We start from the raw sequence: 24,589 nt of genomic DNA, 5'->3' as shown, positions 1-24,589 counted from the left end.
TGCTGGCACAGTACAGGCTACTACTCCAGTATTGGGGTTTGTCTTACGGACTGCTCACCAAATTCCAGATTTTCCCTGGGAAATTCCCATTTTAGATCATATTCAAATTCTCTGAAGTCAATGTAGATGTACTCATTATCTGATGGCCTTATCATCTGTATCATTTGCAACTGGCTTTCATATCTCAATTGCTTTGGAAGAAAAAACATACAGTGGAGTAAGTTTTAAAGAAACAGCCTGGTAGGAACAAAAGAAGGGACAGGTATTTATGTTTGCTTTTACCTTTTTGTATTTAAGAAATATGAATACAAACAAAAAAGCAATCAATAGGAGAAAAAATCCAGTGGAGACATAGAATGCACCATTGTCCAGGTGAGAAGAAACAGCTTCTGCAACTTTAAGAGACACATATTACTATCCACTCAATCAGTTTTAGTGTACAGCTGAAAATGGAAGGAGAACTTGTGGTGGCTTGGTCAGTGCCAGCAGTTTGTAGCCCTCCCACACCTGAGCTTTCTCTGCATGGGGAATGAGACAGAGCCATATGTAAAGCAAGTTGGGCAGGAGGAATTAAGTGCTGGGTAATTCTGACATCTGTTTTCATTAAAAAAAAAAAAAGAAAAAGGTGCAGCCATTAATAAATCTAAGTGTTGGTGTGATCCATGATTTGAACTTTGTGAGCATAAACAAGAATAAACAATTCATTTTCTTGCATCTTCCTCCTCTCTCCCTGTGCCTTCTCTCACCCATGTATGTTAGGTACCAAAGTACCAGTTATCAGCAGGTGGACTGTACACAACCTGCTGCTCAGCCAGGAACTCTCTTAAAAAGTCAAGGTACTAGTGTAAGATGCTGGTTGGTAGGTGAGTGTTACATAGGGCCTACCTTCATATCCTTGTTGTTTCTAAGTGCACGAGTATTAAGGTTAGTTTCTATTGTAATTTCCACATGAATGCCTGAACTCTGATAGTGGTCACAGCTTCAGCCAGCTGTAGTTAAAAGCACCAAAGAGCTTGTTCATCCATGACAAGGGAAATCCCTTTACTGCAACTATCTGGGTGTTTCAAAACACCTCCTAGGTACCACAGCATGTTCCCTGTAACTGAAATCTTTGCTCTGTAGAATATATATGGTATTACAAGTATAAAGTGCAAATAATCATATTGACAAGAAGAGAGATTGCACAGCAGTTTCCAAACTAGGGCTTAACCTTTTGCTAGTTTCCTGTTTTCAGCTTAAGAAGGCCTCTTGCCCAGTACTCCTGCTTCCCAGACAGGGATAGAGCCTTGAGTGGGTCTGTTGGCTCAGTCATGGTCTTACTTAGGAGCACAATGACCTCCATGGGGTGAGGAGAGCTCCCATGGGCATTTCTAGCAGGAATACACTGACCTCCAGGAAAGGAACAAGAGCTAGCACCTGCCACCATTTACTAAAGTGACTTTAGCTCTTCCCAAAGCTGATGCATCCAGATTTCACGTAGGGACTACAAATGAGAAATAAAAAAATCAGACCTCAACATTGCAATGGCTCCATCCTGCACTTCCTATTTGTGTGACGTTTCTAGCTATTTTGATAAGGAAGGCCCTGTTTTGGGACTGGAGAAAAGAGAATTATGCTCCCCATTCACCCATAATATTTCTGATGCTGTATACACGCAGAGCTTGTGTTATACCTGTAATGCCACGGCATGGTCAGCTATTTAGTGAGCAAAAAAATATCATAAATTCTACCATTACAGACTTAATTGAGAAAACCTGTGCTAAAACACTGGCCTATGGTACCTGACAGATTAATGAAACTCTTTTCACAGGCTAAACCTGCAGAATTGTTAGCACAGCACTCCACTGAGAAGGTTGTTGCTGTCTCCTTTACATCCAAAATGCTGCTTGAAATCCATGACCCCAGGGATCTCCTCTCTGGCAAGAAGTTGTGAATCCCCTCTGTGATTTCTTCTGTACAGCTGAAAAATAAAGCAGGCCAGTTTTGATATTTGGTTCACAGTGACATTTTCCAGGGCAGAAGGTGGAAATTTTCAAAACATGTCCATGTTTGTCTTGGAAAAGGAGACGGGAGGGGGCTTGGGTTTTGCCAGTGATAGAGTGAGACATCAGACCAGTCTCATTTTTGGGGATGGACATGACAGGGTCAGCAGGGAGTGCACTGGACTTCCTACCTCCTACAGGGGGCTCACTTCCACTTTCCACCACCGCCTTGGCAGGATACTTGCCCCTCCTCATCTTTGAGACCTCCATCAATTTCATAACTGACACAACCCCCCTATATTTCATCTATTCCCATTCCAAATGAGCTGCTACTGAAACCATAAATGCAAAACGAACCCACAGTAAAAATTCTAAATTCCTTTCCCTGAAGGTATGTGACTTCAACCACAAAGTTTCTCTCACTGAAGATGGAGAGCATTCACTCTTTATTAATGACTTATTTAAGACCTGATATGTAGAAAGATGGAATGTTATACACAAGGGAAAGGAAGTTCACACAGAGATAATTTTGAATTTTAGCTTTTCTATAATTCATCAGCTTACTGCCTGAAATACTGTCCATATAAATTAATGAGGGGAAAAGTAAATAAATAAAATTTATTCAGCTCCATACATAGCAGTATGTTCTACATGTGGAAGTTTTCAAGAAAAGAAATGTCACAGCATTTTCTCTTCAGAAAGATGATTTAAGGAGTATTTTAAACTCACTAGCTGGATGTTTTCTTTCCTCTTCCATTTCTGCACAAACAAATTGATATTAGGAAACCTTTTCAGAGGTATGGATAAGAAAACTGTGTGTGTGTGTGTTTTATGCACAATCTTATAAAGGATAGTTTGATAGTTTCTGCATCATGGGATTATTAGTTTTTGGTAAACCTAAAATAAAAGTTGCAGAATTTATAAAACACCTCAAAGTTCTTTCAGCATCTTTTGAAATTTTAGGGGCTGACTCGTTGCCCTAAATAAATACAGGAAATGGAAACACTCTCACTAACTTTACTGGAAATACTCTCACTGACTTCACTGGCTTTGGTAACAGGTCACCATAACAACTGTTTTAACCAAAGCTTTACCAGTTAATCAAGTCTGTATTAACCACCACATTCCCTGAATCTCTATAACTTTGATAGGCTAAGAGGAAAGCTTAGATTTAACTATATAGCTACCTAACTGTTCATATAAACCCAGTGGGGTTTGTTTTGGAGTAAAGAGCCTGAGAAACACATCTCTATTGACCTCCTTTGATGGCAATAAAAAATTAAAATCTTTCTCTAGTTTGGTTCCCCTGAAGTGGGCCACCAAAGAGTTGAGGGTGCATTTTAGATTTAGTTTGTTACAGGTCAGTCTTCATTTAACCAAAGATAGCTCAGTTAATCTTTACATTGAATAAATATAGAGAAAATTATTTACTTGGATGAATTCAGTTCAAGACAATTCCTCCAAACCCAGGATGAGGCAGGATAACTTTCAGCAGTGCAGGAGATCTGCTTGAACAACAACTGCATCGTTATTTCAGGTTTTCCTGCAACAAGATAACATAAGACTTAAGGACATGCTTTAGTGCTAGTTTAATGGTTGGACTTAAGGCCTTTTCCAATCTAATCAGTTCTATGATTCTGTAAGACAATTTCTGTCAGTGACAGATTTCAAGCAACAATCTTCAGTACATTTTTGTGCTATATCTGCTGAGACCAAGGTCTGCTTCTGTGTTTTCAAAATAACCCACCCGCATGTCACTATGAGGGTTGGGTGCAGCCCGCAGTCCTCCGCCTCCCTCAATTCTATGGATGGTAGTGTGGGCAAGGCAAGCGGAGCAGCCACTTCTCTCTACGGGCACAGCCAAACCAAAACAATGGGAGAGCCAAAATTAGAATTCTTTACTTCTGCTTTTCTGTCTTGGAGCAAGCAGTTGGTCCTAGGGCTGCCCTGACACTCCTTCTGGGGATCCAGCTTATACAAAATGTGCACAGAAGATCTCTGTGTAAATAACATATCATAAATAATGCTCCCAGACCTGGAGTAAAGGAGAGATGCTGCAGTCATGTTGCAGAACCAAGATAGCTGAGAGCATCAGTCAAGATTATGCATGTGTGTGGATCGTGGGCAGGGGTGTACAAGGCACTGCAGCCCAAACATATATGTTACACACTAAAGCTGTGTATATAAATGACATTAAAGGAACAAACACCAAAGATGTGTAACTACACTAACTCAAAAATTACATTAGGAAGAAAATTGCATGCCATAGAAAGCCAGCTCCTAATAGAAATAAGGATTCCTCTCACTGTGGTTTCTACAGCAGTCGCATACATTCCGGCCCTGTAGAGTTAGAATACAGTCACTGTATTTTATTGATCTCCTAAGACTGCCATTTTCTTAAGCAACATTAATTTTCTATCTGAATAATTTATCATATTCTGTTTATGGTAAAGGCAATTAAAAAAATTAATAACTTTCTCCTCCTTTCTCAGTTCTCCATTCCTGACCAAGAGAAGAAACACAACCCACAAGCATCTGGTGTCTTATTCTGACCCTGTGCCTGGATTTCAGTAGTGGAGTACAGTGTGAAGAGAATCATATTTTTGCCTTGTGATCCTCCACTTTTAACAATAAATCTATGTAAATGAAATTGAGAATACCAACAAACCCCAACAAAATAGCTCCATTTATATAAGCGACAAAATCCCAGACTTTGCCAAATCTTCACAGGGATAGTTTTCTCACTTACTTCTCACGTAGAGAGTGAATTTTTTTGTCACAACCATATCATCATTTTCAGCATAAAATATGTATATCCCAGACTGGTGCTGATGGTTGCAGAACTTTGATGAAATGCTGTGGACCAAAGGAAAAAAAAAGGGAAAATAACCAAAGATAATCTGGAAAAAGATTTTTAAATGTAGTCAAGACTCATATATTTGTTTGAAACAATTCAGCATCTTCTAATGAAGACAATAGAGGAAATTATTTTTGCTTAGAGAACATAAATCCCAGAATGTAACTCTCTTAGTGGGAGGATATTTTTTTCCTACAGAATTGTTTTCATTCTGCATTTTTTCTCACAGTTCCTGGAGGGCATGTAGACTGTCAAGCTGTGATTTTGTTACCAATCCATTGGAAGACAAGGTATGTAACACATCCTGGCGCAGATGCTAAGACCAGCAAAGGATCAAACTCTTTGCTCTCCAAAGAACTTTGATGGAAGTTTCTGGCTGATATGATAAATAGTTTTAAGGAACAACAATGACTGGGAGGATTGTAAGAGATAAACCTCTCCAAATGGAAAGATCTCATGGAAACTCAGGAATGAGGTCATCATCGTAAGTTCATTGTCAATGAGAAGAAGCACCAACCATCAAGATAATTCTGCAAGAGGAAGACCAGCCTTCTACTAATCCTTATGGCCTTGACCCAGTGGATGGCAGAAAAACAAGACCCAAACATGCAAAAGACAGCTTGTGACAATGGAAGTGGTTAGGGAGAGCTCTAGCAAGTCCCTGGGCAGAAGTTAACAACTGAGAACTGGAGACGCTCCAAGATTCATGCATGACTGTCTTGTTGTCACTGGTTTATGGGACATGGGATGAGGCAGGGAGGAGGGAATATGCCATCTTATAGAGATGTTATCCTATTTCTGTGCTTTTGATAAGGTTATTGTTGTCAGGACAATTGTCAGATTTGAATGGCAGATAATGCAGTTCATCAACATTAGAAGCATAACCTAGGAAAATCTCTCTTAGGTTTAGTTGCTCACATTTTGGGGATAGATGTTTTGTCTGACAGCTCAAGGGTACACAACTCTGTTTTAGTGGTAAAGACAAGCAGGCACATCAGTGATTTTGAAGCAAAGAAGAAAAAAGAAAGGCAGTCTCCACAAACAATTTGCAAAGGAAGAGAAAGCAGTAATGAGATTGAAATTTAGAGAACTAAGATCAGGGTATTTTTCATAAAGCCAGATACATACAAAGAAACTAAGCATCGCATTGAAATTCTAAACCAGGAGAACTTGCATTGAAACCACTGGCATTTTTGCCTTCTGACTAAGGCAACACTTTCATATAGTTACATTTTTAATTTCTTCATCTGAAATGACCTTAAAGATGTTCTTGAACTCATGGACTGTTTTAAGCTGCCTCAAAAATCAGAACTGTTTTAAGCTGCCTCAAAATGGATACTGAAGACAAGAAAAAACCTTCCAAAACCCAAGCCAAAAATAATTCATTGTTTTTGGAAGGCTGTACCCTAAGGAAATAATAAGATAAAAATTTAAAACAATATCTTAGATACATGAAAATATGAGCTAAATATTATACATTTAACAGAGGTCATTGTGTTTATGAAAACTTATTTGCTCTTAGGAGGGAAGTGAAAACCAACAGTCTGCTGAAACAGAGAGACAACAAAAGCAAGTAGAAAATGGAAACTCTGGAGGACTGTGTGAAAACACATAAGGGTGTATTTGGAGAGATGCATCTCTGGATTTTGAAATGAAAAGATAAAGAAAAGAACAGAGTTAATTAATAAAATTTAATATGATCTATAACCAGAAGGAACAATTTGATATGAGAATGGCAGAAATAAAAATCGGGAAATGAAAAAGGATATGAAAGGAACAAAGTAGAAGTGTTGGGAGACAGAATTACACAGAAATCAACTAAATATGCAAAGTGAGACTTGCAATATGTTTAGATATGTGATGACCTTTTTGGTGTGGTTTTAAGATACTTTCTGCTTTAAAATCACATTGAAATCTGCAGTGCTACAGCTTGCAGGCAGAATCTCCTGATGTCTTTACCCCTTGCTGCTTCTGGGGACTTCAAACTGAATGAAATATCTACCCCTATTTTTTTCCTCAGGTGAGACCTGTCTGTCTAATGCTTGTATTCAACCAAAACTGAATACCTGTGGAAGATGTTTGTATAGAAGAATGTACTTGTCAGATGAAATAATCACCAAATTCAAGTATTTTTCCCTCAATTATATTTTTCCCATAAAATAAATAGAATGATAAATAAATGCAAGGTATAACTACCCAAAATGAACATTAAAAAAATGTTTATCCACTGTCAGACGGGTGGCTGAGTTATTTCTTTGTAGAAACTGCCAGGCCATGCCCCAGCAATGCTTGGTGGCTGTGGCTGTGGCCATGGCTGTGGCTGAGCCAGTCCAGGATACACAGCTCCAGGGACACAGGCTGGACTTTCCCCTGTCCGGCAGGTGGTGATCAGCACTCAGCAACTGCTGCTTCCCTGCTGCAAAGGCTATCTGAAGTGACTCATAAATCTCAAGCCACCAGCAGTTGCACCTTTCTGATTAATGAGGGTTGCCTAAACTATTTCAAGAGTTCTCAATATTATTGTTGTTGGCACACCACGTAGCACCTTCATCTTATCTGGATTGAATTTACACCAGTTCTCAATCATCCAAGCAAAACTGACTCCTGCAGTAAGGAGAGGTCCTTATCAGCTGCAAAGCAAATCAGCTCAGTGTTATCAGCTAGAGGGAGGTACCTATTGGACAAGGATGAGCAAATGCTCACGACGATCCGCACAGATCTGCTGAGCCCATGTCAGGCATTGCAGATTATTCACCAACACCCACGCAACGCTATCAAAGTTTGCTGATGGCCCCCACTTTATCAGCAGGGACAGAGTTCCTGTGGCCATTGCCAGGAGATGACAGTTTGCTAATCTGAACTGAGCTGTCTTTGAACCTCACTGAGGTCTGACTCCAATACACCATCTGATGCAGATGAAAAGGCCAGTCTGTTGCAAAAATGACTTGACAAGCTAGTGGATAGAATCAAAGGCACCATAATATTACAGAAAGAAATAATGAAAGTGTAATCCAGGTTATAAAACTGCTTTATGCAAATCATAAGAGAGGTTTTAAGAATATGAGAAGAAATCAGTGCAGCCACATTAGCTCCTGCCCAGGTCCTGCCCAGTTTTAAAGTCAAAACTTGAAAAAAGCAGCTTGGCTTTACTCTCATTGAGGTGAATAAGAACTGTTACCTTCAAAGCCATGGGACCACTCTGAAGGAAATTAGATAATGTTATCAAGAAATTATAAAGCATAAGGAATGGAGAAAACATTAACCTTAAACAGGATTCATGCCAGAAGTTCATTGTAGGAAATAACAGAAAAGGTAGATAACTAACAGGTTTATTCAAAACATGTTTTGCTGCAGCAGCAGAAGAATACATGACCTGGGTAATGAGCAGAACGGTATGTTTCTGTGGTACAGGCACAGTCAAACAGATCTAACAGAGGCCTGGGAACTACAGGACCCTGGACTTGATCTGAGCTGTTTGAAGGACACTGGGAAGATCATCAAGAACAGGATGACAAAAGAGGAACACGCAGAACTTGTGATCCAGTGCAAAAACTGCAGCAGATCTGAAACAGAAATTACATTAGAGAGAAAGGGAAGGATAAAATGCATATAAACTAAAAGGTTGCTAGATGCATAGATTACCAAAGGGTTTATCATAAACAGAGAATAAATTGATTCTATGAGTTATATATATGAACTGTTGTTGAAAGCCAAAATTATGTTTAAGTGCCTTTTGTTATGGTTTCATCATGTGGCCCGTCCACATTTTGAAAAGACAAAGAGGAGTACAAAACATGGACAGTAAACAGCCCAAATGAGATATAAAGAAGAAACATTATTATATTAAATTATTACAAAAATACTCAAGTACCTGTGTCCATCCACACTATAACTTTGTCTACATGGAAATGTTTTTTTTGAAAATAGCCACATGCATCTAACTGGTGGATATGCTGTAAAGTTAACTTCAAAGCAAAACTCTTCTTCACCAATTTCAAAATCTTCTTTTGAGTCAGTTACATTTATAAATCCCTTTTCTGGAGGAAAAAAAAGAGATATTAGAAAGGCTGGACTGATTATTGAAGAAATTTTGATATCTGTATATTTTTTCATTAAGGTTATCACAAGCTAAAAAAAGCACCATGTTGCATCACAAAAGACATCATGTTAATCAAAATAAGATAATGTTTCAAAACAATATTGAAATGTTGTCACTGTGTTCAGTTGCTGGCAAATGATTTGAGTCTGCTGCAGTTCTGTATTAGGTCAGACCAGAACACATCCAAAATGCTTCGATGTTTCTCCTCAATCCTCCCTACAGAGTCACAGGGCCACCAATGTTATTATTTATTTGATTTAAGTTAGGTGTGTATTCCAGGTGTTAACAGCTGCAACTTCTGGCTTTCTGCCTATAGGGAAGAAAAACCAGGTGGCACCACCAGCATAATCAGGTGCTGATAGTAGTTCTTCCCTGAAATGAGCTGAAGATTTTGTAAATGAGTCTTGTAGTTGCTTCTTTATTTCTCCATCTAAATTAGACATATTTCATGAAAGATGACAGCAACATGGGAGAGTGTTTTGAATATGTCCTTGAAACATGTGTTGCTGGTAGTTGACCTGCTAGTGTGGGATTTGTTTCACCTAATGGAGATATCTGAATTTCTGTGATCCATCTAAACTACTTGTTTGAACCTCTAATAAACTCAGTGGAACGAAACAGGCATATCCAGATGTAACTCACCCTAAAATAAAAGATAACAAAGATGTACTGAACTGCTTCTTGAAATAATCTCTTTCTTGATATTGACTGTTGAAGGAACCAAATTCATTGCTGAGGATAGATATCTCATGACTTGAAATAAATCCTACTGGAAGAGACTAAAGAACAGACATGTGGGAGGAGGCTGTCCTAAAGGTGTCAGTGGGGCTAGCATCAGCTCTGTGAAAATCACAGGATCATAAACATTGGAAGAGATGCTTAGTCCAACTCCTGCTCAGTGCTGGTCCAAGTAGATGAGGTTGCTCAGAGTGATGTCCAGATGAGTTTGGGTATCTCCAAGGAATTAGACTCTTCAACCTCTGAGAAACTTGTGGTGGTGTTTAATAAGCCACATGGTGAAAAACTGCACTGTAAAATTATTGCTAGACTGGATTTTCCTTTTGAGTGTTTTTCTTCTGGTTATAAACTTCTATTCTGCTTGGCATGTTTTATCACTGTCTCAGTTTACTGGTTTGAAAAATACTATCTGGAAACTCCCATATAAACCACAAAAATGTCAGTGTTTTAAAACAAAAGCAATTCCTTTCATGGCTCTTCTAATTTTGGATACTATGGACTTATTGTTTTTAAAAATTGGACTTTCACCTTTTGGTCTTCATCCTTCCAGGCAGAATATCATCTCTGAGTGTACTGTTAACAACACAATCAGCCAAGAGTAAAAGCTTTCTCCAAAGTGCATACAAGAACCTGGGAACAGTGCATGCCATTTCTTTGGAAAACAACTCAGAAAAAAAAAAAGTAATTTCTTTCTTGAAGGGGAAAGAAGATAGAATATTATTGCTTGATTAATAATTTTTGGTGGGTTGGAGTGTGTATTTCTGGTTATTTACATTTAGTAATGACACAGAGGTAAGATGAAACTTATGAGACTGAATAAGGCTCTGTGTTTATCATATTTATTTGTTGCTTTAAACGTAACACATTGTAAAATAGCTTGTATATTCTTGAAACAAGATTGTGTAGTGCTATAAACTGGTGGAAACTGAGCATAAGAAATACAGAAACAAAGAGCCTTGCAGCTGCAGTCATTGGTGTGATCTGTGTTGTGCTTTAAGGTGGCCTAACCACCCTCCCTGACCTGATCAGTCTCACAAGATGGGATAAGTTGGTGAAATATCAATCAGCAAAGAGCAGACCAAAGCTGTCTGTCTGCAAGGCATTATTAGAGACTAGTAGAGCACCCATCCATCTAGCTATGCTAGTCAGGCTCCCCAGGCAATGCAGTACATGCCAGCCAAATCAGTTTTCTCTTGGTTATGTCATGATGATTCCCAGTGTAGCTATAGGTCCTGATCCATGCACAGTAATGTTTTAAAAGTGGGATACAGACATGGGCAACTGAACGAAATCTTTATCTATATCACTGCTGAAATCGAACCTGGCATTTCAGCACAAATTCACACCAGCTGTGGTTGTCATTAACACATTAGGCTAAAGGCTGGGGTGGATCAGCACAGGATGTCTCTGTAGAACCTTGGAGAGAGAAGCACAGCTGTTAGCTGGCTATGACATTACCTACTTTAATCCACCTTGTAAGTAAAAAAATAGATTGTTTTTCTTCAGAAAAGACAATGGATCCTCAGAATTTTTGTTGGCATAAGGGACATTAAGGAGGGTACAGTCAATCAGTGTAAGCTGGTGTATTGTGGTGAAAAAAAATACCCTATTTAGCAATACAGCCTTTCAGGGATAGTGACACAAATATTTCCTGTGACTGTCACACATATTCACGCCTGATAGTTTATAGATGTAAGAAGCCACTATTTCTGACCTATGCACCACTATTGATAAAGAGGAGGATCTTGCCCTACCTTTACAGTAACCCCTCACTCCTATGTTCCTGTTTACTAAGAATATGTGTGTAATAAAAATGACCAGGTATCGTGCTCAGTTACTGTAAATGTTGGGAGAACTTCCTGCTCAGTGGTTAGCAGAATCTGAAAAGAGGATATCACACTGGGAAAGTAATTTCTGAAGAGACTGGGTAACTGTTCTCACTTCCTACCATTCCTTGCCTAGGTATTGTAAAGTCTGAGAGCAACCACATCTAAGGCCAAATATACGGTAAGTGCTTCAGAAAGCCTGAAAAGCAGGAGACACTCAGAACAACAGATAACACTGGAGTAGTTGTCTCTCTCATTTCAGGTTTTCCTTCAGATGCATCACAGCTGCATTAGCACTTTTGCACAGCATCTTGCCATCTCTGTCAGCACTCAGTAGTCATCATCTCTCAAGGCTTACATTCTCCATTAACATAAAAGTTTTAATTTCTTTTCTGCTACCAGTTACATATGTTTTGGAGCTAAAATTCTTTCCCATAAAAAAATAGCAAACTCAAGTGGCTACTTGTCAGTCACTCCCTAGCTGTAAGAAGAAATGGCCATTTCTCATTTGTTCTGAATTTTGAGTGGGAAAACCAACGACCAAGAACCTTCCAAATATTTAATTCCTTCCTGTTGGACCAGTTCAGGCCTGGCACAGATTCTGTATCTACCTTTTTGAGCAATGGTCTCCTGAAGGGACCATCAAAAACAGCAGAGCAGAGGCCACGAGAATGCCTGTCTTACATCCCCAGCCCCAAAAGTGCAGAAAAGGTAGGGTGGAAGTGCTATACATGAGTAGGGGAGACATAGTGGTGAGGAGGAGACTGAGATATGGCTTTTTAAAAACCCATGCTGGAGTCACAGCAGGATATTTCTGTCTCGCCTTGGTTGAAACCAGTCAGAGGTCATACCAGACTGACCAAACCAACACGCAGACTGTTAACAGCTGAACACACAGAGCAGATCTTGTACTTTTTATATTCTTTGTCAGCTCAAGCTGCCGTTGGTGACACAGAGAAGGGGTCCCCAACTATACAACTCCCTTCTGCCCAGAAAGCCCAAGGCATAGCCCCTGGGGACCCTATAGCTTTGTGTTCCCACAAAAACCCACTATGGCTTTGCAGCACAATGGCTGCACATGACCTACAGCAACATGAGATGAATCGCAGCCTTGTTTCTATAGATCCCACTGAAGCAATCATATAGACTGGATCTCTAACAAGTGCCATTTCAATTCACTTCTAAAAGCATTGTATTTTAATGGGAATTATTTGAAAAGCTAAATTAAAAAAAGGTTGATTGTATTCAGGTACCAGAATGACTCAGTTCAGATTAATCTCTTGGCTCTCCGTGCCTGCCAGTAAGTGCAAACAGACTTTTTCCTTAACAAGGGAACTATAAACATATACCACATACCGGCCAGCAAAGAGCTGCCCCATGGAAAACAAAGCAAAACAACCAACTGAGGGACAAAATAATGCCAGGGACTGGAATTACCTAAAACTGTAACCAAAGCAGTTTGATTCGGATGAGCGGTAGAAGAACAGGTATACTGTCCACTGTCACTTCTTCCTGCCGCTGAAGTAAATGCATACTGGATCCGAATTGCTGAGTAGTCTGATTGATAGTCTAATCCTCCGAACTGGTGATCCTGGTTTTCAACAGAGATTCCATTTTAATCAGTTGATCCTGCCCAATACTACCTATTTTAAAATATGCCTTGTCTTCTTACCTGATCAACTTCCCTGTTTTCAGAAAATAATTTTATTCCAAATTTATAATTATGATGAACAGCTCTGCATCTGATCAGCAAGGGTTCCCCGACCTTAATTAGTAGTTCAGGTAAGGGTGCCTCTTGTCTTTCATTTAAATCTACAAAATCAAAACATAGCCACTGAAACACTGCCTGAAAAAATGTTCAGTTAGATGAAATTTTTTTCTGCTAATGATCTATAGATATTCATTATTACATTGCAATGATAATTACAATAATTATGAAATTAGTAAATTAGACGGATTTAGATGTCTCAAACCAGATTTTGTCCTAATTCACAAGATATCTATAGGGCACAGGTAAGTACATAGCTTAACTCAGGTCAGGTTTATTTAAAAAAAGACACAGGCACACAAAGCTGAAAGGACATATTAATTAATAATTATTTATAAATGTATATATTTGAGAACACTTTAAAGAGCTTTTCTATGCAACACAGTTCTAAAAGCATGAACAAAAGTCGGTAGGTGTATAGCAAATGAAGAAAGGCAAGAAGGTTTTTACGGAGACCACAAAGAGCTATTAGAACTAGGTTTAAACCTTGACAGAGCAATCATATTCATGGTTAGATTTGTTCCAGTGATTACAAACAAGTAGCTTAGTCCAGAAACCGCACTCAGTAGTACAACTAACTTCAGTGTCAGAAATAAGCTCATATGGAAGTAAATCTTAGAGGGAAGTTACCTATGGTAAAGAGGCTGGTACATTCTCTGCCCAGCACATTAACTGCACAGCACCATATGTAAGTTTGAAATAATTCATGTTGCACCATCTGTATGCCATCTATTTCTCCAGTTTCTTCATGCATTTTATCAGGGCAACTACAATTACAAGAACAATTATTCATTGACTCATTTGGTTAACCTCAAGCAAATAAATCTGATAAATCTCCAAGCCATGAGAATATGCAAACAATAGTGGGAAAACTGGATCTTAAATAGTTGAATAAAAAGGAACTAGGAAAGGTGAAGATAAGAAAATAAAAATTCCACGGCCTAGTCAGAAATGTGGGCTGAACAATCTGAATGTGCTCAGACTGGCTCATAGAGAGGCAATGTAATGATGCAATTAAATCCAGACAGGAGTGAAATCACTGAATTCCTGATGGTGGGAGCTGCTGCAAATCCAATAGCTATTGTGAGACCTAGGTCCCAAACTTCCACACTGTACAGAAAGGCATTATTCCCACTTCTAATATAATAAATTTTATATATTAATAGAATGGGAAAAATTCTTTAGCTCACAAAATTATGATCCATTGTAACATCTTCCCAGCTCTAATCCTCCAGGTGAAGCCCACAGTGACAGGAAAAAGGGAAAAATTGCATCCTTTTTAAAAAAGGGCAGAAAGGAAGACTGTGGGAACCTGCCAGCCTGGGAAGATCATGGAACAGATGCTCTAGAAGCTATGCTAAGTCATATGGAGGTTGGGGAGGTGTTTTGAAACAGCGCGGCTTCACCAAGGGCAAGCCCTGCCTGACCAACCTATTGGCTTTCTATGATGGAGTGGCAGTATCAGTGGATGAGGGAATGGCAACAGGTGCCGTCTATCTGGATTTCTGTAAAGTCTTTGACACAGTCCCCCACAACATTCTTCTCTCTAAACTGGAGAAATACAGATTTGGGTGGACTGTTTGGTGAATTGGGTTAGATGGTCACATCCACAGAGCAGGGGGCAATGTCTTGGTGTCCATTCGGACATCAGTGACAAGCAGTGTCTTTCTGGGCTGTGTATTGGAATCAGCACTAATAGCTTCATCAATGACATAGACAGTGTGATCAGGTGTACCCTTAGCAAGTTTGCAGAGGACACCATGCCGTGTGCTACACTTGGCACACCAGAAGGATGGAATGACATCCAGAGGGACCTGGACATACTCAAGAAATGAGCCCATGGAAAACTCATGAGGTTGAACAAAGCCAAGTGCATGATGCTGCACCTGGATCAGGGCAATCTCTGGTATGAATGCAGGCTGGGGGATGAATCGATCAAGAGCAGCCCTGTAGAGAAGGACTTGGGAGTGCTGGTGAATTAAAAGCTTGACATGATCCAGCAATGTGCAGTTACAGCCCAGAAAGCCAATTGTATCTTGAGCTGCATCAACAACAGCGTGGCCAGCAGGCGGAGAGAGGTGATTCTGCTCAATTCTCATGAGACCCCACCTAGAGCAGTCCAGTTCTGGGGCCCTCAACATAAGAAGGATATGGACATATTGAGCAGAGTCCAGAGGAGGCCACAAAGATGATCAGAGGGCTGGAGCACCTCTCCTATTAAGATAGGCTGAGACAGTTGGGGTTGTTAAGCCTCTAGAAGAGAAGGCTCCAGGAAGACCTTAAAGCACCTTCCAGTAATTAAAGAGGGCTTATACATAAGATGTGGACAAAGTTTTAGCAGCGACTGTTACGATAAGACAAGAGATAATGGCTTTAAACTAAAAGAGGGTAGATTTAGACTAGATATAGGAATGGTTTTTTTGGTTTTTTTTATGAGGATGGGGAAACACTGGTAGAGGCTGCCCAGAAAGGTGGTAAATGCCTCATCCCTGGAAATGTTCAAGATCATCTTGGTCAGGGCTCTGAGCAACCTGATCTCATTGTAGACCATTGCAATGAGCTTGGACTAGATGAACTTTAAGGGTCCCTTCCAACCCAAAGTATTCTATGGTTGTATGATTCAAATTTCAAATAAATGTGAAAAATTAGAGGGAAATAAGATACCTTTGATTTGCATTTCTGATGTCAAAATACTAGAATCTGTAATAACATTTTTAAAGCCAAGAGCTGATAGTTTCCAAAAGAGCACAACAGTCAAAATTTCTAAGAAAAATATGTTGCAGACAAAGGTTTTCAACCATCTCATGGTTGTGCCAATCTGCAGAGCATAGCTCAAAAAATTCTGAATCAAAAGTCCTTCAGTTATCTCCTCAGCTCCTTAGGCACACTAAACAGTGTAAAAACATAGAATTAATAAGGTTGGAAAAGACCTCTAAGATTATTGAATCCAACCATCAGCCTAACACTGCCATATTCACCACTAAACCAGGTCTCCAAGTGCCATGTTACACTTTTATTGAACACTTGCAGGGATGGAGACTCAACTACTTGCCTGGGCAGCCTGTTCCAAAGTCTGACACCCCTTCAGTGAAGAAATTTCTCCTAATATCCAATCTAAATCTCCCCTGGTGCACCTTGAGGTAATTTCCTCTCATTGTGTCACTTCTTCTTTGAAAGAGGATAAAGTTTCAGTCTAGAGATTCAGCATGCATATAAACATACACCATACCTCTTTTCAGGTGTTTTGCAGAATATCCATTCCAGAGAGGGCTGTGGGTAGCTCTCAGATATGCACTCAATAGAATCCGATTTTTCCCTTTTCCTGAAGTAGGGCTTGGCTGGTTTTTCTGTTAAAAGTCATGCAAATGTTTAATAATGCTGAAATAATTTTGAAGCAGTATTTTGCTCATTTCATAGTACATGAAGTTACAGAGCTGTAATTTGTTTGATGAGGTTTTGGCATTGAGGGAAGAGAAAATGATTCAGGGGTATTGTGGGTTGGTCTCACAAGCTTTTCAGCCTTGAATGCCAAATGCTCAGCTTCCAGCACCTCTATACATCAGGGGATAAGCCTGAGAATGATAGTGAAAGGTGTTAATTCGCTGTGGTTGCTGTTCATTTCAATGGGCAGAAGCACAGACATCTCTTGAAATCACATTCAAAACATGTCCTTTGGTGGTATATCTGTCGAGACTACAAAGTCTGGACACCAAATGGGATTGTTGCATACTCCTCAATCAGATTAGATACACGATAGAAACACAACAGGTGATAATGACTTCTGATAGCAGACTTCTCTAACCTACATCTGTAACCCCAAGGGAAATGATTCCTAGACAATTCCTAGTACTTTGAACCTATCAGGCACAGACTTGGACTAGGCACAAAAAATTAATGTATTAAAACTACTAAAGATTTAACTCAAAATGAAAAACACTGAGTCCAGTTTTAGGTAATCTTTCAATGAAATTACAGCTCCCATGCAGAAGGGTGATATTTTCTTCAGAGTCATACTTCCATTGCCTGCAAGGTGACATGCTAAGGTGACACTAATACTTATGGCTTTTTAAATTCTTTCCTCATTTATCTCTTATAAGCTTGGCCTAGGAGGTTTATTTCACCAACAGAGATTCACATTCCAGTTGAAGGATTCACATCTAGCCTGAAGGATTTTATGTGAGAGGTAATTATGATGTTAGATTCACAGGTGCAAAGAGAATGCAATCCAAGCAGTTGATATGGAAAAGACCTTTATCAACAGTTTCAAACTATTCTTGCTTGCACATGTAATAGTGCTTTTTACCTCTAAAGCCTAATTGATATAGTGGAGATGGCAATTCTTAGTGAAAGATTTAATACCTTGCCCCCTCAATGAAGCTGTTAAAATTATAATTGAGACATGCAATAAGCCTTCAAATAAAACAAAGAGAGATGATTGCAGGTGACTTTTCTGACACCTGAGAGAGAAAAGAAGTTAAACAGAAGATATACTTGAGAAAAAATACAAAGGGAATAAAAAAAGTTGATTAGTCAGTTTACTAAAAACAAGGCAAGTAGTGATGCTTGTTAAACCTGTATCTAGAAGGATTTGCTAGTCTTTTAGCTGGTTGGATTGATGTTTTTGAAATTTCTTTTGCATTTTTAAACCTTATCTTAAAATTTGTCTCTTTCCAGACAAAGCAACATAGTTTTCATCTTCTGTTTAAAAAATCATGTAAACATAGATATTTTTCGGTTTTTCGGATGTTTTTGGACACCCCTACTTAGAAACAGAAGCTTGTGTTTTGTTGCAGGAGCTGCCCTTGCATCAGAGATGTCTTCTGTATGAACCTTGAGAAAATTCAATCAAATCCAGTCCCACTGGGAGCCTTTCAAAAAGTCACACCTCACAGGTTCTCTGTCATGAGCATTTAACAGCACTTAAAATCTCAGCTTCTCAAGCACCCTTGGGCAGCTGCTCAACTGATGGGTTTTACTCTAAAACAAAATAAATAAGTAAAGCCTGACACTGAGGAAAGGAACACTTTGTTTCCCCTTCTCTCAGTGTGCCTCTTGCTGCACGCAGAATTGCAGAACGAAAAGCCATGAGAGAAGTGAGAGACACAGTGGCAGGCACAGGTGGAAAAGTGGCAGTGGGTCTAAGTGTGACTTGGGAGCACCAGAGACCAGAATATGAAAGGCATGTCCTGACCTGGTCCAGATTACAACCCAGGCAACAACACCAAAAATAAACAGGTTAAAATGAAAGCAAACAAATGTAGCCCATGAGCTTTGAAAGCACGCAAAACCCACTCTCAATTTGTCCTTTTTTGGCACAGAAGGGAATCCCTCACAGGGAATAAGAGAACTACTGGGCATTTACATCTTTATTTGTTCATTTGCACAGTTTATTGACTAGAGAAAGCTGACTCTCACATAGTTTGTGGTTCTGATTTCAGCCTCTGAAGACAGCTCCAAGTCCTGTGCTAGTCTAGGAAGATGCTTGAAATGCAGCACATGGAAGCTTCATTGCTTTGGCTGAACTTGAGCCTCTGCCCTTGAACCTATTGATGGAAGGACCACTTTCATGTAGATATACTTACTTCGGATGAGAACTGGCACAACTACTGTGTAATTGCTGGTTTCACTTGTGACCAAGAGGGTGTATTTTCCAGCTTGTCCTTCTTTTGTTTGTGAAAAAGCCAAAGATGCAATATATCTATAAAATGGAAGGTAATATGGTATTTGTCATGCTAACTTGAAGAAGCTAATGCAACACACACACTGAAATGTTAGCTCTTTAGCTCTTGGAAAAGCCCTTCAAAGACACTATTTTTCATTATTTACATAGTGCCCTTCAGCTTAAAGTGCTTTCCTCATGTGTCTTCCTACACAAGCATCACGTAGGAACTTACAGCCACAGGTACTACATGCTTAATGCTGAGCATTGGGAATGGGGGGCTTCCTGAGCTTAGGACAGTTGAGCAGTTCCACATCAAAATGCTTTACCTACAGGACCATTCTACAACTTTTGCCTGAGGAGGCAGTAATCCAGTCTCAGGTTCCAGACCAGGTTTGGCTGTGGGAATTAGAATGCTGTTGTTTTTGTTCCTGATCTGCACTGTGATCCTAGAAGTCACATAATTCTTCATGTTTTGGTTTCTTTGACTATAAAATCACAGTTTTCCCATGTGATCACAGCAAAGCTCAAATTGATCGATGCCAGAAAGTCCCTGGAGTCTCCCATGCATGATGCTATATTAAAAGAACAAGCTTATTTCAAAATGTTCATTTTAAGATTCATGTATGTACATGTATCTGAAGGACAATCAGCAATATGCAGCTGGGTGACAACAGTTAAGAAATAATAGAAGACTGAAAAAAGACCATGCATAACATGGAATCAATCACATAGAACACATTTCATTTGCATACTAAAGGAAATGATCTCTTAAAGACTTTTTGATCCAGTGCACCCCTTGACTTACTGATTCTCTGAGTCCAGGGAAAGTTTACAGGCTTTCCTCTCTTTAAAGAACCAAAAACATGAAACGATATTCGAAATGCTCATTATTATTCTCAATTCAAAATCTTCAAATAGATTGACTTCCACATTTCTAATTGTTTTATAGGTGTTTTCTGTTCCTTGAGAATTCAAATAACACCCAAGATCTTCCAAAACATGAGAAATCTGCAATGCAAAAGGACAGATTGTTAGGTACTTATTAGCAATTAGGTTAATTTGCTTTTTTTGCATTCAAATATTTTTAAGGGATGTTTTTCTGGAAAATATTTAATCAATGCATAATGCCTCATAATGCCCAAATACGAATACAAATTGTATTAAGATAACACCTTTTTTTTTGTTTGTTTGGCTTTTTTTTCATTTCCACCATCAAACTTATTTATAAATACATTGAGTTCTACTACATGAGGACACCCTATAGGATTCCTGTTGAATTAGTTAATTCTGTTGTCTAGACAGACACCACAGAATAATTTTAGCCAGAAACACAAAACCTTCCCTTAGTGGTATAGGTTATTCTTTACACTTAATTTTGTTTCTTTTTATTCAGAACCACGGGAAGACACAGAACTATAATAAAACCTTTATGTTTGCAATCTTAATACAAAAGCAGGGGCAAAATGTTGGATTTATTTAGCATCCTACTACTTGTCACTACATGGTCTGGCTAGACTGCTCCTCGACTCCTTGGGCGCTTTACTAGTAAGGAGCATTGGCCTGGACACATTCATGTTTTTCATGTCCTCACCATCATGTACAGCTAAAGGAGAACTGAAAATAGAAAGAGAATATTCTACAGTCATTCTGAAAGCCACCAATGGATTAATAATTCCCCAAGATTAGCTGCAGCAAAAGTTGGCAGTAAATAGTTCCATCTGAAGAGGAGCCCAAAATGATTCTATTATTTTGGTGGGTGAACTTTATCCAGTGTAAGTTAAAGAAAGGACAGAGTTCATTGCATCCTGTGCCCTGCATTTTGCTTGGCTGGTTGGTTGCCATTTCTTGCTCCTTTTTCCTTTTACTTGACCTGAGCAGTACCTAGAAATAAAAGCCATATTCTGCCTTCTCAGATACAAAGACAGCACAGCTTTGGCTGATATACCTTAATTTGTTATCTGACTTATTTGTTCAGAAATGAAAAAATTTCATAAGGCTTTCATGAAACAAGAATCCTTAGGAAATATTTTAATTGCGGATCTCATCTGATTTATAATTTCATTGTGCATCACTTCCTCTTGGCTTTCTGCCATTTTAAGTTAAAAGATAAGAAAATAAAATTCTATTTGAATAATTGCCTAGTTTCAGTGTTTAAATCAAGGTTTAGACCAGGCAGGGATCTATGGGCTTTGTTGGGAATAGAGGGTGATACAGCTTCCCTATCAGTCCCAGCAGCCATGGCACATGCACACCATGGCAGGACACCCATTCACACCATGGCCTTGGAAATCCCCTCTTAGGGGCACATATTTTCAAGTATATTTTTACATTGATTTATTGCCAGGAATATACAGGAATATTCAAGCATGCTGATGTAAGACAGGATCAAGGTGTCAATTAAAAATTCAGTTTTAGAGAAAATTAGTACTTAACTATTTACAGTTTCAAAGTGTGAATTTTGATATCTCTCTCTCTCTCTTTATATATACATATATATATCCCTCTAACCTTTTATAGTCATATTTTGCTTAACCTTGGATATTTTGACAGTGACATCCTCACATCTTAAAGGTTTAGTGTGATGTAAACTTCTGGAAAGGTATTTCTGGAATGGACAGGAACATTTTATAAGTAACTTGTTTTCTGTTATATTACCTTAGAAGATACTGATGTCTCTGGTGCTCCTGAACTTTCAGCCTTCTGACTGATAAACACACACGTGATCTCAGATGTATTTTGAGTTATTGTAGAAGTGAAAGCAAATTCTGTCATAACAAGAACTGCAAAGCAGAAATAGAAAACAAATGTAATAAAATCTAGATTTCTGTTCAGGGATATAAAATTTAGTAAAAATAAAATAAAACAAAATGCTATAAAGATTACATCTTTAAAAAGGTGCCAAAATAAATATGCAGATATACTGTATGCATTTGCTAACTCTGCATTTGTATACTCTAGCTGAGTGGAAGCTTTATTTGAATTTTCAGAAGCACAAACACATCATAATTTAGAAGCATGTCCTGTAATATTGCAGAAAATGTCTGAAGACAAAAGCATTTATGTGTTATGGAGGCTCCTTTAGAAATCACACCACCAAACACAGACTCCTTCTTGCACTTCATTTCTGCATCAAACCCTTCAGCGTAGGTCAGTGTTGGCCCACTGTGAGCCAGAGGACGATCATGCACCATCCCTCCCACAGAAGGCAAAGGCAAGGATAGGAAGGACAAAGAACTGCCTGCTCTAGGAGATCAGGATCAAGAACATCTAAGGAACCTGAAGGTGAACAAGACCATGGGACCTGATGAGATGCTTCTGTGAATCCTGAGAGAGCTGGTAGAGGAAGTGGCTAAGCCACTATCCATCATATCTGAGAATCTGTGGCAGTCCTGTGAAGATCCCATAGATAGGAAAAATGAAAACATAAGCCCCATTTTCAAAAAGGGAAAAAAAGGAAGACCTGAGGAACTACAGGTCAGTCTCACTTTGGTGCCTACCAAGATCATGGACCAGATCCTCCTGGAAACTATGAGAAAGCACATGGAAAACAAGGAGGCAACTGGTGACAGCCACCATGATTTCACTAAGGGTAAATGGCACCTGACAAATTTGATGGCCTTTTTTGACAGGGTTACAGCACTGGTGTATGAGGGAAGAGTGACTGACATAATTTACCTGGACTTGTGCACAGCATTTGACACTGTCGTGAACAACATCCTTGTCTGTAAATTGGGAAGACATGAATTTGACAGAGGGACCAATTGGTGGGTAAAGAGTTGATTGGATGGTTGCACTCAAAGCATTGTGGGCAATGACTCAATGTCCATGTGGAGAGCAGTGATGAGTGGAGTTCCTCGGGGATTGGTTTGGGACCAGCACAGTTCAATATCTTTCCTGGTGACATGGACAGTGGGATAAAGTGCACCCTCAGCAAGTTTGTTGACAACACCAAGCTGTGTAGTGCAGTCAACACATTGGAGGGAAGGGGTGGCATCCATGTGAACCTCATGTTGTTCAATGAGGCCAAGTGCAAGGTGCTGCACATGGGTCAGTGCAATCCCAAGCACAACTACAGGCTGTGTGGAGCATGGATTGAGAGAAGCCCTGGGCAGAGGGACTTGGGAGTGTTGGTGAATGAGAAGCTCAACAGACCCAGCAGGATGCACTCGCAGCCCAGAAAGCCGGCTGTATCCTGGGTTGCCTCAAAAGTGGTGTGGTCAGAAGGCTGAGAAAGGCAGTTCTCCCACTCTATGCTGCTCTCATGAGACCCCCCCCTGGAGTACCGTGTTCAGCTCTGGGTTCCCAGAAGGACATGCACTCATTGGAGCCACAAGGTGCTTCGAGGTCTGGGGCACCTCTCCTATGAAGACAGGCTGAGAGAGCTGGGGTTGTTCAGCCTGGAGAAGAGAAGGCTACAGGAAGACCTTATAACGCTTTCCAGGAGCTGAAGGGGGCCTGCAAGAAAGCTGGGGAGGAACTTTTTACAATGGCAGGCAGAGATAGGACAGGGGATAATGGGTTTAAACTAAAAAAGGGTAGATTTAGATTAGATATGAAGAAGAAATTCCCCACTACGAGGGTGATGAGGGCCCGTAACAGGCTGCAAAGAGAAGTTGTGGATGCCCCATCCCTGGAAGTGTTCAAGGCCAGGCTTGGATGGGGCTTTGAGCAACCTGGTCTAGCAGAAAGTGTCCCTGCTCATGGCAGGGAAGTTGTAATTATATGATCTGTAAAGTCCCTTTCTAAACAAACTATTCTATGATTTTGAGGGAAAAAGTTACAAAAAGTGGAGGGAAAGGGAGAGAAAGACCTTTCTTTCTTCTGCCTTCTCCCTCCTTCATACCTCTCTGGCTCTGTCACATCCCAGAAGCCTATACAGCCAGGGCAGCTCGCTTGCCAGAACCCTGGCAGGGGTAGCAAGAGTCATTTATCCTTATGCATAAGGAACAGTGTGGGAAAGTTTCTGATTCCTCAAAGGCATCATCTCTCTGGAATGCTTCCTATAAGTCCTAGCTTAAAAAGTCACTTTTTAGCCTTAAAGGATTTACAGTAAGCATGTTCCCACCACTACACCAAACAGAAGTAAGACTGTATGACTGTCAGGGTGAAATGTGTCTGATTTCCTTTAATTCCCTAAAGCCAGTCCTCAACAGTACAAATAAGCAGTGAATCAGAAAACAACATCTCTCTCCTGGCAGCCTGAAAAATTTCTGTCTGCAGGTCTTGGATTTTTGCTTTGCTTTCTCTTTTTTCCCCTCAGCTCCTGAGATGGCTGGACATAAAGCAAGGTGCAGACTTGAAATGAAGAAGAAAAGGTAATCTTATCAGGAAGCACTTGAAGGATGAAAGTTATGAGACTCTTTCTGCAGGTGATGAAAAGAGCAAAACTGGAAATATGAAGAAAAGCATAAGAGTTGCTGCCATCTCCTCCTTGCCATTTTTGTCTTCTGGAACTGTCTGAGCTCTAAGCTGTAAACACTGACAACCTCTTCTCAGCCCTCTTGGAAAATCTGGATTAAAGCTGAGTTGTTCTCATTCAGGCACCTAACATACACTTAATTTTTTTTGCCACCTTTCCACAGCATGCACAGGAAATGGGCTGCTTTTGTAGATATCTGAGTAAGACCCTGTTTGTTATCCCTAAGAAAGGAGAATGG

At 39.7% G+C, this 24,589-nt stretch overlaps 1 protein-coding gene across 5 annotated transcripts in view; it reads right to left on the bottom strand.

Annotated features, from left to right (window-relative positions):
- Positions 1-24,589, bottom strand: part of FLT3 (fms related receptor tyrosine kinase 3) — a 51,270-nt gene that overhangs the window by 9,386 nt on the left and 17,295 nt on the right. For 4 of the 5 annotated variants that reach the window (XR_011697675.1, XM_071553377.1, XM_071553356.1 and 1 more), the window contains exons 2-14: positions 21,588-21,712; positions 19,738-19,940; positions 18,853-18,968; positions 16,500-16,617; positions 13,901-14,037; positions 13,175-13,314; positions 12,940-13,093; positions 8,711-8,876; positions 4,732-4,838; positions 3,414-3,525; positions 1,782-1,960; positions 283-395; positions 59-191 (exon numbers count right to left, since the gene is read on the bottom strand). Coding sequence is in view for 4 of the 5 variants with exons in the window: in XM_071553356.1 (XP_071409457.1) it covers positions 59-191; positions 283-395; positions 1,782-1,960; positions 3,414-3,525; positions 4,732-4,838; positions 8,711-8,876; positions 12,940-13,093; positions 13,175-13,314; positions 13,901-14,037; positions 16,500-16,617; positions 18,853-18,968; positions 19,738-19,940; positions 21,588-21,712 (1,803 nt within the window). In the remaining variant the exon portion in view is untranslated. The remainder of the gene's footprint in view (positions 1-58; positions 192-282; positions 396-1,781; positions 1,961-3,413; positions 3,526-4,731; positions 4,839-8,710; positions 8,877-12,939; positions 13,094-13,174; positions 13,315-13,900; positions 14,038-16,499; positions 16,618-18,852; positions 18,969-19,737; positions 19,941-21,587; positions 21,713-24,589) is intronic. The other variant, XM_071553391.1, reaches the window with a different exon arrangement.

This window comes from Pithys albifrons, chromosome 1 (genome assembly GCF_047495875.1).
Source record: "Pithys albifrons albifrons isolate INPA30051 chromosome 1, PitAlb_v1, whole genome shotgun sequence".
Classification (NCBI taxonomy): domain Eukaryota; kingdom Metazoa; phylum Chordata; class Aves; order Passeriformes; family Thamnophilidae; genus Pithys; species Pithys albifrons.
The sequence above is the reverse complement of the archived record's forward strand: the minus strand, read 5'-3'. Positions and strand labels throughout refer to the sequence as shown.